The sequence below is a fragment of the Sarcophilus harrisii genome, chromosome 4, assembly GCF_902635505.1.
Source record: "Sarcophilus harrisii chromosome 4, mSarHar1.11, whole genome shotgun sequence".
Classification (NCBI taxonomy): domain Eukaryota; kingdom Metazoa; phylum Chordata; class Mammalia; order Dasyuromorphia; family Dasyuridae; genus Sarcophilus; species Sarcophilus harrisii.
This window is the reverse complement of record NC_045429.1, coordinates 95024716-95038842: the sequence shown is the minus strand read 5'-3', so window position 1 is coordinate 95038842 and position 14127 is coordinate 95024716. Positions and strand designations below refer to the sequence as shown.

At 46.6% G+C, this 14127-nt stretch overlaps 1 protein-coding gene across 1 annotated transcript; it reads right to left on the bottom strand.

Annotated features, from left to right (window-relative positions):
- Window positions 1-7720: 7720 nt before the first annotated feature.
- On the bottom strand, window positions 7721-11627 carry SHISA4 (shisa family member 4). The gene is made up of 5 exons (XM_003767568.3): window positions 11408-11627; window positions 10825-10996; window positions 9820-9953; window positions 8534-8701; window positions 7721-8326 (listed from the first exon to the last, which is right to left on the bottom strand). Exons 1-5 carry the CDS (start codon window positions 11484-11486, stop codon window positions 8280-8282), a joined length of 600 nt encoding a protein of 199 aa, XP_003767616.1. The 5' UTR covers window positions 11487-11627; the 3' UTR covers window positions 7721-8279.
- Window positions 11628-14127: the final 2500 nt, after the last annotated feature.

Genomic DNA, 14127 nt, shown 5'->3' with positions numbered 1-14127 from the left:
AGCCATCTAATAAAGGAAAATGAGATGAGTCTATGTATATACTTGTCCCATAAATGCAATCAACCTCAGCAGAATAGAGACATGGAGAGCTGCTGGGCTAGGGCCCAGTCTTTGCTCCCCCAACTCAGGTGACAAATGTTGTCTTCTGACTTTTTTTATTCAGTGATGTTCCATCCCCCCATGTTGATCCCAACCTGATTTCACCTGAACAAAAACTTGCCGTGGTAAAGTATATAAGTGACAGAGGGAAGGAACGCGTACTTTGACTCACACCCCTCTACTAACCCTGAGGATGTTTCTACTCCCAGGGACCAATCAATCAACAAACATTTATTTTCTAGGCACGTTCTAAGCACAAAAAATCTAAAGATAAAAAGAAAACATTCCCTACTCTCAAGGAGCTTACATTCAAACAGAAGAGACAACATGGAAATGGCTAGGTACATGGAAGGAAAGAGAGAAGCCCCTGAACTCATCCAACTCTTTGCCACTGTTTTCAATCTTTTTCTTTTCCAACTTTCCTCAATGCAGGGGACAAATAACCAATTACAGAATTCTAGCTCCCCCTAGAGGTCAGATGTACCCATGCCCCATCATGGGCTGACTAGGGATGCTGAACTATTTGTTGCTCAGCTCATATGAAGTCCATGAAGGATGTTTACAGATATTCCCCTCTCCTCATGGGACCCTTCTTGGGGTCAGGTTATTGCTGACATTTCTGAAACACAAAGAATCAAGGAGATGCAAGGAAGAGAAGAAGAGGTCCGTTCTTCTGGAGGCTCAGCGTATCATCACTCCCATAATTACTAATTCACATTTCTTTGGTGCATTTAGGTTTACCAAGTATTTTTTTCTTCTCATCAGAACCCTTTGAGGTGGATAAGGCAAATATTATTATCCTCATTTTACAGGTGAGAAAATGGGAGCCCAAAGAAACCACACAATCTGCTCAGACAGTTAATGTTCAAGGCTGGTCTTGCATCCAGATCTTCTGACTTACTGCTTTCATCATCTGTCCATCTATCATTCACCCAAGAGGACTCCAGCCCCACCTCTGCCCCTGCCAGTCCTCTGATGATCTCTCATCATCTAATATTCTTCCTCAGAATCTGCGGTCCTGTAATTACCTATTGGATATCTCACCCCAGACATCCTGGAGACAGATCAAGTTTCTACATTAAATTCAACAAAATTATCCTATTGACCTCATCTTATCTGTCAAACCCCTCTTTTGAATTTCCCTACTGCTGTTTAGGGCACTTCCAGTCACCCAGGTCCACAACTTAAGTGTCATCCTGGCTTTTTCATTTTGTTCACTCTACATATCCAATCCATTGTCCTATCTTTTCTTATCTCTCTTTTCTATGTGTCTCCATTCACATGGCCACCATCCTAATTCAGATTCTCAGCACTTAGTGATGGAGAAAACTTTTGAGGTTCCATTGGATAGCAGGAAGACCAAATTAGTCAATACTAATAAAAAATTAATTCAGGTTTTTTACTGGAAGGTCAAACACTAAAGCTGAAGCTTAAAAACTTTAGCTATGTAATGAAAAGATAAGACTTGGAGAAATGTTGAACACAAAAGGAAAAAGGATGATGACATGGATTGATAGTTTCATGGAAACAATAAACATAAATTTGGATAGACTTAGAGAGATAATGGAGGATAGAAAGATGTGGCCTGGCTTGTTGTGGTCCAGGATGTCAACAAGAGTCAGACCCGTTCAAGACTGTACAACAAAATTGCAATAATCTTATAACTGATCTTCTCAATTCAAGTTTCTGCCCACTCCAGTCTATCCTCCACCAAGATGGAAAAATGATTTTCCCAAAGTCGAGACCTTGTCACCTCTTGCCCATTAAACTTCGATGATGTGCTATTACCTCCAGACTCAAATATATAATCCTCCTTTTGGCATTTAAAGTTCTTCAAGATTTGAGCTTTTCCTGCTAGTCCAACCTTTTAAAAAATCTTTATTATTTACTTATTACCCAAAAAATGTTGAACTCACTAGCTATAAAAATAAAACTTTGGGGCAGCTAGATGGCGCAGTGGATAAAGCACTAGTCCTGAAGTCAGGAGGAAATGGGTTCAAATTTGAACACTTAACACTTCCTAGTGTATGACCCTGGGCAAATCGCTTACCCCACTTAAACCTCAGCAAAAAGCAAAAACTTCAAAGTTTATTCTCAACAAGGTATATCCATCCCATGCGTATTATCCAAATTTCTTGATGAAAGAAACTATAGGGACAATATAGATAAGTGGTTGTTCGATCATTAATATCATAAAATAGAAATATCAGGCTTTAGTGAAGCCTGATCACCAAAGGTGTTGCTTGTTCAGGCTTTTTACACTTTTCTCCCTCCTTGTACTGTAGAGTTCAGCTACAGAGGCAGACTTACTGTTTCTTTCACAGGTCGTCACATCTCCCTTATTCACCTCCATGTCCACCTTTATTCCTCTAGTTTCTTTCAAGTCTCAGCTCAAACTCACCTTCTAATTTAGGAAGCTTTTTCTGGTGTCCCATCCTTCCCCCCCCCCCCCACCCCCCATCCCAATTGCTGTCACCTCCCTCTCTGAGAGTTACTTTCATCTTCTCTCTCTCTCTAGATATATATGTATATATACAGATATAGGTGGATACATTTTGTACATATCTGATCGTTACACTCTCTTAAGACTTTCCTGTTAGAGTGTGAGTTCCTTGAGAGCAAGAACCGTTTTCGCCTTCCCCGAGCTTAGCACAGCAAGCGGTATATTGAAAGCACTTAATAAATGCTTGTTGGCTGACTGACTGTTAAGTTTAGAATTGGTGGCGTTCAGACTCCTCTTACTAAGAGTACGAGACACTTGCTTGCGAGCCCTCAGCTAGCTAGTGGCAGAGGTTCCAAAATGTCAGTTTTTTCGGCCATCACCCTCCTTCATGAGGAGCTCGGTCTTTCACCAGGTGATGCCGACGGGACCCCACACTTTTTAGTTCATCTGTCCATCGGTGAGTAAACTTGCTTCACCAGGTTCAGAAGAACTAATTCTCTCTCCCCCAACTCCGCCCCCTCTCATTCATTACTGGTCCCGCCCCTCCCCAATCCCGTTTAGCCTTTCCACCCGCATTTCCTCCGCTCTTTCACGTCTCTGGATTGTACCTGGTTGATCCCTACATCTCGCCCCGGGGCATCTGCTTCTCGTTCTACCGCGCCCCCAACCCGGGTTCCCCGATCCTAGCTCTCTTGCCTCGTGATTTGGAACCTCTGCGGGCAGCTTTTCCAGCCCGGTCCAGGCTCCCGTGTAGATGGAGGCCAAGTTCCGAGGGCGCTCCCCCGCCGTGACCTGAGGCCCGCACGCTGTTGCCCGTCGGGTAGGGATGCTGAGCTGCCGGGAGCCACTGAGGCGCTAGCCCAACTTCACGGTGCGTGCAGGGTATCGGGTTTAAAATGCTCAAGTACAGGCTCCGCCATAGAAGTATAGGAAAAGCAGATCTGGTGGAGGATGGCCAACGCTGCCCGGCCTAATCAGCTCGATTTGGGCCACGTGAAGAACGGTTAGCGGGCTGAGCCTAGGACCAGATCGCGCGGCATCCCCGAAGTTACCCCCGTCCCAGCCCTCGACCTCGGGATCCCCGACGGCTCTGGCTGCGAGGGCGTGCTGCCTTCGGGGCCGCCGGCCGGAGATGCTGCCTCTGGAGAATGGCGTATCCTCGAGGATTCACTCTCCGGGGCGCCGCCTATCAGAGCCGGGCCCGTACATCTCTGCCTCGGCTCGCGCTCCCTCCTGCAACCTAACTACTGGGCATTTTAACTTGGCGGGACACATTTCAATCACACTTAAAAGTTCAGTTTGAAAGCTGTTCTGGAAAGCATTATCAACCACATTTGAAAAAATGAGACTCAAAGCAGCACGTGAAATGACTTGGTTAAACCACTAATACGGAAACGTCCTCCGATTCCCCTGCCAGTGCATGTTCCAATTTTTTCTGTCTCTCGTGTCCCATCTTTCCCAACCCTAAGCACCACGATTATGTTCTTTTCGTAATGTTCTTAATTCTCCCTTTCTTTTTATTCTTCAGTTTTTCATGCCCATTCCTTCCTTTACCCCATTTCCTTTTTCTCGCCTATCCAATGTCTTACTCTTCCTTTCCCTTTTCCTATTTGTCTGTGGAATCGGAAGGTTCTGGTTCAAGACTTTGCTGTGATAATACTTGTATGATGCGGAACAAGTCCTGTGACTCGGTTTCCTCACTTGTAAAGTCTAGTTGGTCTTATTCGGTCATTTTTTTTCATCAGTGTCCAACTGTGACTCCATTTGGGATTTTCTTGGCAAAGGTATTGGAATACTTTGCCATGTCCTTTCCCAGTTCATTTTACAAATGAGGAAACTGAGACAAACAGGGATAAATAAACAGGGATCACACAGCTACTAAATTATCTGAAATCTTATTTAAACTCAGGTCTGAGCACACTATTCACTGAGCCACCTAGAAGCCTCTTATTTAAGAGTTCCAACTTTAAATTATGATTCATCCTGTGCTCTTCTTTTCCTTCTGACCTTTACGTCTTCCCTTTCTCCTCCACTTTGCTTTGCCATTGCCGAAGCTCCTACTTTGGTCCCAATCAAAATCTTACTGAAATTGCTGCATAAAGACCAGCAATAAATATCTGCTTCTCTTCCCTTCCTTGCCCCAGCCTATGTAGTCTATTCTGTAAATAACCTGTGCCATTTTTGAGGAGGATTGGATTACTTATATACTAGACCCTAAATAGGTCTCCAACCACTCAATCTGCCCAGTGCCTATCCCTGTATAATGACAGACTCTGAGAGAAGGCATCTGGGGATGTGAGAATTGTGGGCGAGAGATCCATGGTACTGAGTACTCCATTCTGCCTTTGGCTGAAAGTTTCATCTATTCAGTTCTTTAGCGACACAAGTGACTATAAAATCACGGATGGACTAATGTTAGAGGAAGCTGCACTGTGCTACAATCTGTTGCTTGGAGATTCCTCTTAATCATGGGGAAAGGATCTTTAGAGATTCAGGAATGAAATAATTATGTGTCATTCTTAAGAGTACAGGAGGTGAAGACAATCATATCACCAAAGGTCAGTTCTAGGCAATAGTCGCATGCTGTAAAAACAGTACTTTTGTCATCCTTAGGATCATAGCACCATAGGTTTGAACCTTAAGAGACCATCTAATCCAATCCCACCCCTCATTTTATTGATGAAGTTGAAACCCAAGCAAAGTGATTTGCCTAGGGTCACAGGTTACAGCATTCGGCAGAACTGGGAGCTGGACTTTTTTTTTTTTTTTCCAATTACTCAGTGATTCATTTATCCAAAGAGATCTTATTTTTTGGCACTACACACAGGTCCACCAGACTACCCAAATTACATTGCATTTACATACATGTGTGCATGTTGTTTCTGCCCACAGAAACTCTTTTGAGGGCAGGAATAGTTTCATTTTTGTTTTCACATTCCCAGTACTTACCTAGCAGTGGCCAACAACTAGCAGTGGTGACTAATAAATGTCCCTGTCCGATTGATTGAATCCTACTTCTCTGCCTCCAAATTCAACAGTTTTATTACTATACCATGCTGGGAAATATTTCCATAAAAATGAATAGCGTTCACTAGTACCCTTCTCCTTTGCTAGCAGCCCTATGGAGCAATATAACCCAAGATATATTCCTGGAGTACAATTTTTTTTTTTTTTTAAGTAAACAGTCATAGCTATTGAACATATTTGTATACCTGCCAAAACAGAAACCGTCTCCTCCTAGGCCCCCATTTTCCCACCTAAGCTTCCTATTTTATCAATCTAGAAAAAAGGATGCAGAGTTTAAGGCCAGTGCCCCTGACTCTGCCTGGATGACTTCTGTGGCCACAGGGATGAAGGTTGAACCATTTAAGGTCAAATCTGTCCCCTCTATTACCTAAGTCACATTACCTTACCCACTCTGAGAAAGCCACGGAACTGTAGCCACAACTGATGGGTAGGAACCTCTCAGCTCCAGGCAGCTTACAGAACAATTTGGGAGGTCTAAGGATTTCTTGAGAGAGGTTTCTGAGGCAGGGGAAGCAACAAAGGGGACATCATCCTCACAATGGGCAGAGCCTTGTCCCCACCTTGCCTTGCTGAGGAGTGACTGGCACAAGCCCAGTCTGAAGAACTGAGAGCCCTCTCTAAGGAGTGTACAGAATCAATGAGAGACTGTTTTGGTGCTATCAAGGGAAGTAGCAGCCCTGGGTGTTGTGGCCAACATTACAGCACAGACCTGAGACCTCTACTTCCAATAAGGCCAGCCTCCCTTCTCACCTAGACCTTACTATAAGACTGAGACAGTGGTGGGACCTGAGACAGAGGGTATGAAAAGAAGAGGGAAGATTTAGCACAGAGTGAAACAAAATTTAGGGCTGGAGCCAAGAACCTAAGAGATGACGCTATGAGCATAGTAGGCCAGAAAAGGAACCAGTTGCTGAGTAACACTGGTTTGCCAGTTTAGGAAAAGCTCTTGGAAGTATATAGAGAACAGATGAGATTGTGGGAGGGCTGAGAGAAAGCAGGCTGGTGATAAATTTTTTTTCCCTACTTGAATAAAAAGAATCCCAGGAAAACCCCCTCCTCTAGCAGGTGTGACAGTAGCCCTTTTGGGAGGAGGGGTCTGGTTTAACACTTCTGGAGACTTTTTGGGTACAGGATCCTCTTGGCTATTCCACTGAATCTCAGGGATGGAAAGGGATTCTAAGAGATATATCCTGAGCTCATTTTGCAGAGAAGAAGTTGAAGACCAGAGGATGTGAAATGCCTGAGTTAAAGTCACAAAGCAAATAGAGATAGCCAAGAATTGGGGTTTCCCCTCTATCTGGGAACACATTGAGTACTGGAGAACGAAGTTAAGCAATTATCTCTCACCCTGGGCAGTTGCCTATCAGACTTCTAGCACATCCCTTTAGCATGGGGACCCAAAAGCTGAGTCACCCCTGTCTCTGCCTAGAAAAAGATGTGTCTATGGGTCAGTTGGCAAGGATAGGGAAAGAAGGGCACCAGCAACAGCAAAGAATAGTCTTAGGGGCAGGAAAAAAAGAGCCAAGGCACCTTAACAAAAGGAATGGGACATTCTTAAGGCCTGGGGCAGCAAGAAAAGATACCCGTTTTAGCTTCTCTGAAATTCCAGTTTCTGCTTCTGGGTTCTGAGCTTCCTTTGCCAGTTTAGGTTCCTCACAGCACCCACCCTCATTTCATTCCAAGAAAATTATAAGCAAACCTGAGTGAGAAAAGCTTGGGAGTCTCTCCTTTCTGTTCCTCCTACCCCTAAGTGAGTCATCCCCAAAACCACATGGCAATCTTCCTACCCACCCAAGAGCAGCAATACCAGACTCATCCCCATAATCTAGGGAACGACCAGACAGTGGTTTTATGCCCATCTCTGGCACAGCAAGACCTTAGTTGTACCTCTGTTGTAAACTACATCTAGGTCTGGTGCCAGGCTGCTCAACTGAGTTTAATGCCAACTTTGGACATCAGAGCACTGCTGTGTCTCTGCCCCCTCCCTGGACTGGAGACTCATGTATGGGGCCAATCTCTGCCCAGCCAAGTCAGGAAACCCAAAAGAAGCAGACACAACTTCTAGGAATCCACAAAGGGTAGATAGTCACGGATAGAATTGGGTTATGTCCTTGCTAGTCAAGGACATGCTCAAAGATACTGAAGTTAGGATTTAGACGTGTTACACATTTACAGCTTTAATCTGTGGGGATAGCCCTGGTTTGCAAGGCAGTAGTGGGAAAGAAGGGAGAAGAATAAGGAGTAAAAGGATGATTGGTGACCAGTGGATATGGTCCTCTTCCATCTCCACCTTCACCCAGATGGGGGGAGTTGTGACAGTGGAAATGGCAGCAGACATAGGTAAGCACCAGGACTGCTTAAGGTGGCCTGAGGGAGGACATTACTTACCAGGGGGCGGAGGGTACCCTCACCCACTGTGCTTTCCTTCCCAATACTTCATATCTTTCCACCTTCATTAAAAAGAAGCCCATCATCCTCCCTACCCCAAAGTATCCCAAGACTTTCCCAGTAAGGTATCCCACGACTGTTCCGTGTCTTCAGGAAGTCTATCCCAAATCAAAGTATCTGTCCTGCTTGGTCTGATGCTCAGTGTCCACGGATCCTTCTGCATGATCCTTTCCCACCAGTGGAACAAGGTGGAGAAATTAGGGTGTGCCTCAGAACAAGTGGATGCCTAAAGGGAAGGCTGCAGAAATACAGGACTGGTTCCTCAGGCCCCAGGGTAAGCAGACTGTGCCGGCATGTAGGGAGGAGGAGCTGGAAAGAAAAAGGGATTGAATTAGTGACATGAACAACAGCCCTTGGCAGATTAAGGGAAGGGAGTGAGAGAGAGCTTGGAGGTATGTGGGAAGAAAACCGGTAACTGGGAAACGAACTTTGGGCTGAAGGCGGGAGGATGGAAGATGTCCAAGCAGGGCTGGGAGCACTCAAGGGAAGACAACAGAGGGGTTTAGGGTTTCTTACCTGCAGGATTGTAGACTGGGGGACCAGCGGGGTACATGGGATACTGTGGGGCAGGGCCACTGGGGGGGTACACAAAGCCTGGCTGTGGGGGCGCAGGGCCAGCCTTGGGGTCCTGAGGATACGGGTACATCGGCTGGATGGGGATGCCTGCCATCGGGATCTCTTGAACTAGGACGGCAAAGGACAGACCTTAAATACTCTTGACAGTGAACACAGAATAAACACTTGTTGGCTGAATGAGTAAGACAGTCGGAAGGGAAAGGAGTTTTAAAGATAATCCAGGCTGATCCTATTGGTTTATAGGTGAGAAAGGGAACAAGAGGGCTTTGCCTAAGGTAGAATCTGGATCCCTTTCAAATAGACCAAGGACAGCACTTTAGCGATATTCCTGGCCCATCCTGGCTGGGTGAACTCCAGGATTCATACTCCCCGCTCCCTAACCCTCAGCCCCCAGAGTTCTAGAGGGGTGGGGAGTGGTGGGTAGGGCTCAGACACCGGCTGCTACAGATCAGGTTACAGAGCAGACACTCCTCCCTCTCCCCCACCCCCAGTCAGGGAAGGCATAATTCCTGGAGGGGGCTCAGATTTCAGAAACCTCAGTCCTTGAGAACAGGCCACCTGGGGAATACCCAGCTGGGACAGGGAGGCCAAAAGTCCAAAACTCCCATACAGCTGTCCAAGGGGTAAATTCCCCAGGCTCTGTCACTCACAGCAAATTCCCCCCTTCCCCATCCCCATGGAGATACATATTCTACCCACCAGGGTGAGACAGGCAGCATGGTATGGTTGACAAGAGTATCCGTGGTATAGAAAGCTTTGGAATCCAGAAGCTCCCAGTTCAAATCTTGCCTCAGGTACTTAACTAGCCATGTGACTTTGGATAAATTACAACCTCTCCAGACCCCAGTTTCCTCATTTATAAAATAAGGGGGTGGGACTCTTAAGTTCTAAGATCCTATGACATCTGCTACTCTGTTCTTTCTACAATTTCTAACAGTATAACAGCTGTCGTCCTGCCCTGGCCCCATAACCCAATATTTACAAGCTCGATTATATATATAACTTTCAACTATATAATAACCTATCTACCTTACTACATACTCCATACTTGTGCTCTATTTTATAGATAACTTTCAAATATGCACTAAGATCTACCTTACTATACAGCCCACAATAAAGCGACCAGTGATTCCAAACCTCGGTGCACATATATTCATGCCCAGCTGAGCCCACCCTGTATCCCCCAGGCCCACATAGGCTTCAGGCACTCCCCCTCCAGTCCATACCTTCTAAGGGACTCCGAAGCTGCTGGCGTCGGCGGTACAGGTAACAACAAGAGCAGAGGAAGCAGCAGATGGTGGTGACCACCACGGCGATGAACAGGATCACAGCTGAGGCAATACCCGCAATGGTCTTGGGGCTAGGGGCACAGTAAGGCTCTGTCAAAGCCGGTCCATGTAGAAAGGAGCCAGGACACCGGGGACTCCAACTAGATGGATGCTATCCTGGTTTGCCATTGTAGTACAAAGACTGAACATTCCAACATAATGTGCTTGGCTCTAGCCAGGGCTTCAGGGTCCAGAGGTGGGGGGGAAGGGGGCAGTAATAGCTAGTCAGAAAAAGGGCCTAGTTCTGTGGCTCTTCCCTACAGAGAGGAGCCTAGTTTCCCCAACATGGTGAGCCAGCAGATATCTAGCTGACTAAGTATGGGGCATCCTGGGACTTGTAGTTTTCTGGGTTTACTTTTATGACCATACTCTCCTGGGTGTACCAGGAAGGCCCTAGGGAGCTGATAAAGGACCAGAGGAAGAGAGTGTGCTTAGTGCACCCCCAACCTGTTCATTGATTTACTGCGTTGACTTCATACCAGCAGTAGTTAGAGTTGATAAAGCACAGTCTGAGTTCTACAGCTAACTTAGCTCTCAGGAATTTTGCTGGACAGGGAAAAAACCCTAAACAAAACACAACAAACACAATAGGGCTCTGGGAGAGGAGATAAGGGGGGCCCATCCCTGGTCAAGTCCCAGGTCCTGTAGTATACAGCACTGACTCCCTACATGGAAACCAGGAGTCCATCATTTCACTCCTAGACACTAATCATTTAGCTGTGATTACCAAGCTAGCCTCCTGGGTTTCAGATCAAAATGTGGGAAGGAGAAAGGAAGAAACAAAAGGATGGCGGAAGGAAGAAGAGTCAGTAGGGACAGAACCACTGGAGAGAAAAGAGATGGAAGAGGAGGGAATAAGGGCCAGAGAAGAAAGGCTAGGTAGAGGAGGCTGGGAGCTCACACCTAAAGGCCAGACAGTGCTTCTGTTGCCGTTCAGTGATGAGCTTGGATAGGTCTCTGCAGCAGAAACGGTGGTAGCAGGTCCCACAGCAGAAGGAGGCCAATTCACAGTCAAACCCGGGGTGCCATGAGCCGTTCCCATCCAGATACCACAGGCAGTCCTCATCTGCCAACACTACGAACAAGTAGGCACCCGGTGGGCACCGTGCTTCTCCCTTTTGCAGCCTATTCCCTTTAACTGCTTGTGGATACCAGTCCTGGATGGACTCCTGGCAGCCACGAAATTCCCTCCCTCCCCTCCCCCTTGCAGCTTCTCCCAATGAGATCTCACTTCTTGGCATCTGACCCCATGCCCACTTTCCAGACATCAAATATGGGGTCCGATTGCCCGAGCTCCTGCTTCGACACCCTTTCCCTCCTCCGGGATATCCAGTCACCCCCCCACTTTCCCTCCCAGAGCCCAGAGCCCTTTGTTTTTCCCTCCTCTGGGAGCTCCCTCTGGGTCCTATGTCCCCCTTCCCCCACCCCATCACTCCCTTCCTTCCCCACCCTAAACCTGCCCCGGTCCAACCTCCCACCCCCTTACCCAGAGGAGCCAACAGGATGAAGAACAATATTCCAGCTAGCTGCTGCGCTGGGGCCCAGGTCAGCCCCGGAGGCGACATGACTGGGGGCAAGGACAGGGGCAAGGGCAGTGTTGGGGCTGCCACGGGGAGGAGGCAGAAGGAAAGAACTGGGGAAGAGGAAGACAGCCCAGCGGGAGCCGGAGCCGCCGAAGCTGCGGTAGGGCTGGGACCACGGCTGGCGGGCGGGCGGACCGCAGCTCCGAATCCTGCGCCCGCCCCCTCGAGGGGAGGGACTAAGGAGGCTGTCTAGCCTGGGTAACCCTGCCCCTGCCGGCTCGGTGCTACTGGCCCCCGCAAAGGTCCAGTCTACAGGGGGCCCGGTCTGGCGTTTCCCCCCCTCGGCCCTGGCAGCGCGCACCCCTTACGTAATATGCACCGCTCCTGAATTCAGTTGGGCGACCCTGTCCCCCACTCCCTCTGCCTTCTCTGCCCCTCATGCAGGAGCTTGCAGTGATGCCCGCCCCAGTCCTTCCTCACCTGGCCATGGGAATCAAGGCAAGAGCCAGAACCCTCGGTCCGGGGACCATCCGGGAATATTCGGGCTGCGGTGCCAGCCTTCATGAGAGTAAAGCGTAGCTGAGGCTGCCCTGGTTACCGAGTGTCCATCATGGGGAGGAGCCTAGGGGGACGTGGAAAGAAGGGGCTGGGGGATGGTCCCCCTCTTCAGAGCCTGAGAACACAGACTCCCATTGAGAAGTTGCTCAGAGCTGCATTGTGTCACCCTGCCCTCACAGGGCCCTGTTGCTTTGCCAGCTGTGTTGGCCTGCTAAGGCCGGGCCCTACCCCCCACCCGTGTGCCCATCGAGTTGATACAGTGCTGGGACTTGCCTTAGAGTTGGTCGTGCTTTGGACAATGAGAACACTGGCACTTTTAAGAGATAAATCATTTCTTCTTTAAAATACATCTTTGGGGATCTATTTAATAATAGTTATTTTAATCATCGCTTTTGTAGCTTTTGTTTATGTAGTACTTTAATGTTCTCAAGCATTCATCCCATCAGATTTTTGTGAAGATCAACTGAGGTAATGTATGTTAAAGTACTTTGCAGATCTTAAAATTGTTGGATCAGTATCAGTTGTTAGCATCCTTGTTGTGGGCTTAATTATTAACTCTCAGACACTAGCTCCCCGATCTTTCCGGACTCAGACAATTGAAAGTGATCTCCCTCCAAATTCCTTTGTACTAAATGTGTACTGGAGCTAGGTTGGTAAAAGGACTAGAGTTGGAGTCAGGTGCTGATCCCGTGTGCTTATCCAGCCTTAATCACTGACTGGACATTGCCACAAACTGAGACCTATTAAAGAAAGACTTTAGCTTAATAGGGCCAAGATCTCCCACTACACCCAGGGCCATTTCCAGTCACTCTGATCTGTATCTTGCCACAGAACCCAGATGGCTTGGAGAGAGCAAGGCTGGTGACTTTGCACCTCCCTCCCTTCCTTAAATACAATTCACTTGCATGTCATGGCATCATCTCTTTGATGTCATGATGCTCTTTGAGAATGAAGGTCAAAACAACTGCCTGTGTCACCTCTGGCAAGTCACCATGCTGTTATTCCTCCTTTGTCCTGCAATTGGACCAGTGACATCATGGGAATGATGGATGCCTTGATTTTTTTTTAAATAAGAACAGCTTTTTATTTTTCAAAATACATGCAAAGATACCTTTGCAAAACCTTGTGTTCCAAATTTTTCTCCATCCTTCTCTCCCTTCCCCCCATTCCCGACAGCAAGTAATCCAATATAGGTTAAACATGTGCAGTTCTTTTATACATATTTCTACATTTATCATACTGCACAAGAAAAATCAGATCAAAAAGGGAAAAATAAGAGAAAGAAAAAACAAACAAGCAAACAACAACAACAAAAGTGAAGATATTATATTGTGATCCACATTCAGTCCCCATAGTCCTCTCTCTTGGATGCAGATGGTTCTCTTTAGAATGATGGATGTCTTGGCTTGCTCATGAATTGGATTTGAATGTGGCAGAGCTGGGCAAAGTCTTTAGCCTCACTTTCTTTTCCAGAGCCATCGAAGGTAGTGGCAAAATAAGGTCAAGATGGTGATGAAATAAGAGGATGACATGATAGGATAAGGGAGGGACTCTTAGAGGAGTGGTAGAGTAAGGAACAGGAAGTCAAAGTAATTGTTAAAAGCAAATTAGAGTCAACCAAATCATTTCTAATGGAGCAGTAATGAACTGAACTAGCTATGCCCAGAAAAAGAACTCTGGGAGATGACTAAAAACCATTACATTGAATTCCCAATCCCTATATTTATGCACACCTGCATTTTTGATTTCCTTCACAAGCTAATTGTACAATATTTCGGAGTCTGATTCTTTTTCTACAGCAAAATAACGTTTTGGTCATGTATACTTATTGTGTATCTAAGTTATATTTTAATATATTTAACATCTACTGGTCATCCTGCCATCTAGGGAGGGGGTGGGGGGGGAAGAGGTGAAAAATTGGAACAAGAGGTTTGGCAATTGTTAATGCTGTAAAGTTACCCATGTATATATCCTGTAAATAAAAGGCTATTAAAAAAAAAAAAAAAAAAAAAAAAAGCAAATTAGAGCGGTAACTAGTTAGTGTAGTTAGTGGACAGAGCACCAGTCCTGAAGTCAGGAGGACCTGAGTTCAAATCTGGTCTCAGATACTTAACACTTCCTGGCT

Excerpts from the sequence above, each read along its gene's own strand:
- SHISA4 (XM_003767568.3), bottom strand. The coding sequence starts at position 11,486 with ATGTCGCCTCCGGGGCTGACCTGGGCCCCAGCGCAGCAGCTAGCTGGA. Across the intron at positions 9,954-10,824 it reads AAGCACTGTCTGGCCTTTAG|CCCCAAGACCATTGCGGGTA; the intron begins GTGTGAGCTCCC and ends CTGTGCCCCTAG. Across the intron at positions 8,327-8,533 it reads CCCAGTCTACAATCCTGCAG|CTCCTCCTCCCTACATGCCG; the intron begins GTAAGAAACCCT and ends TTTTCTTTCCAG.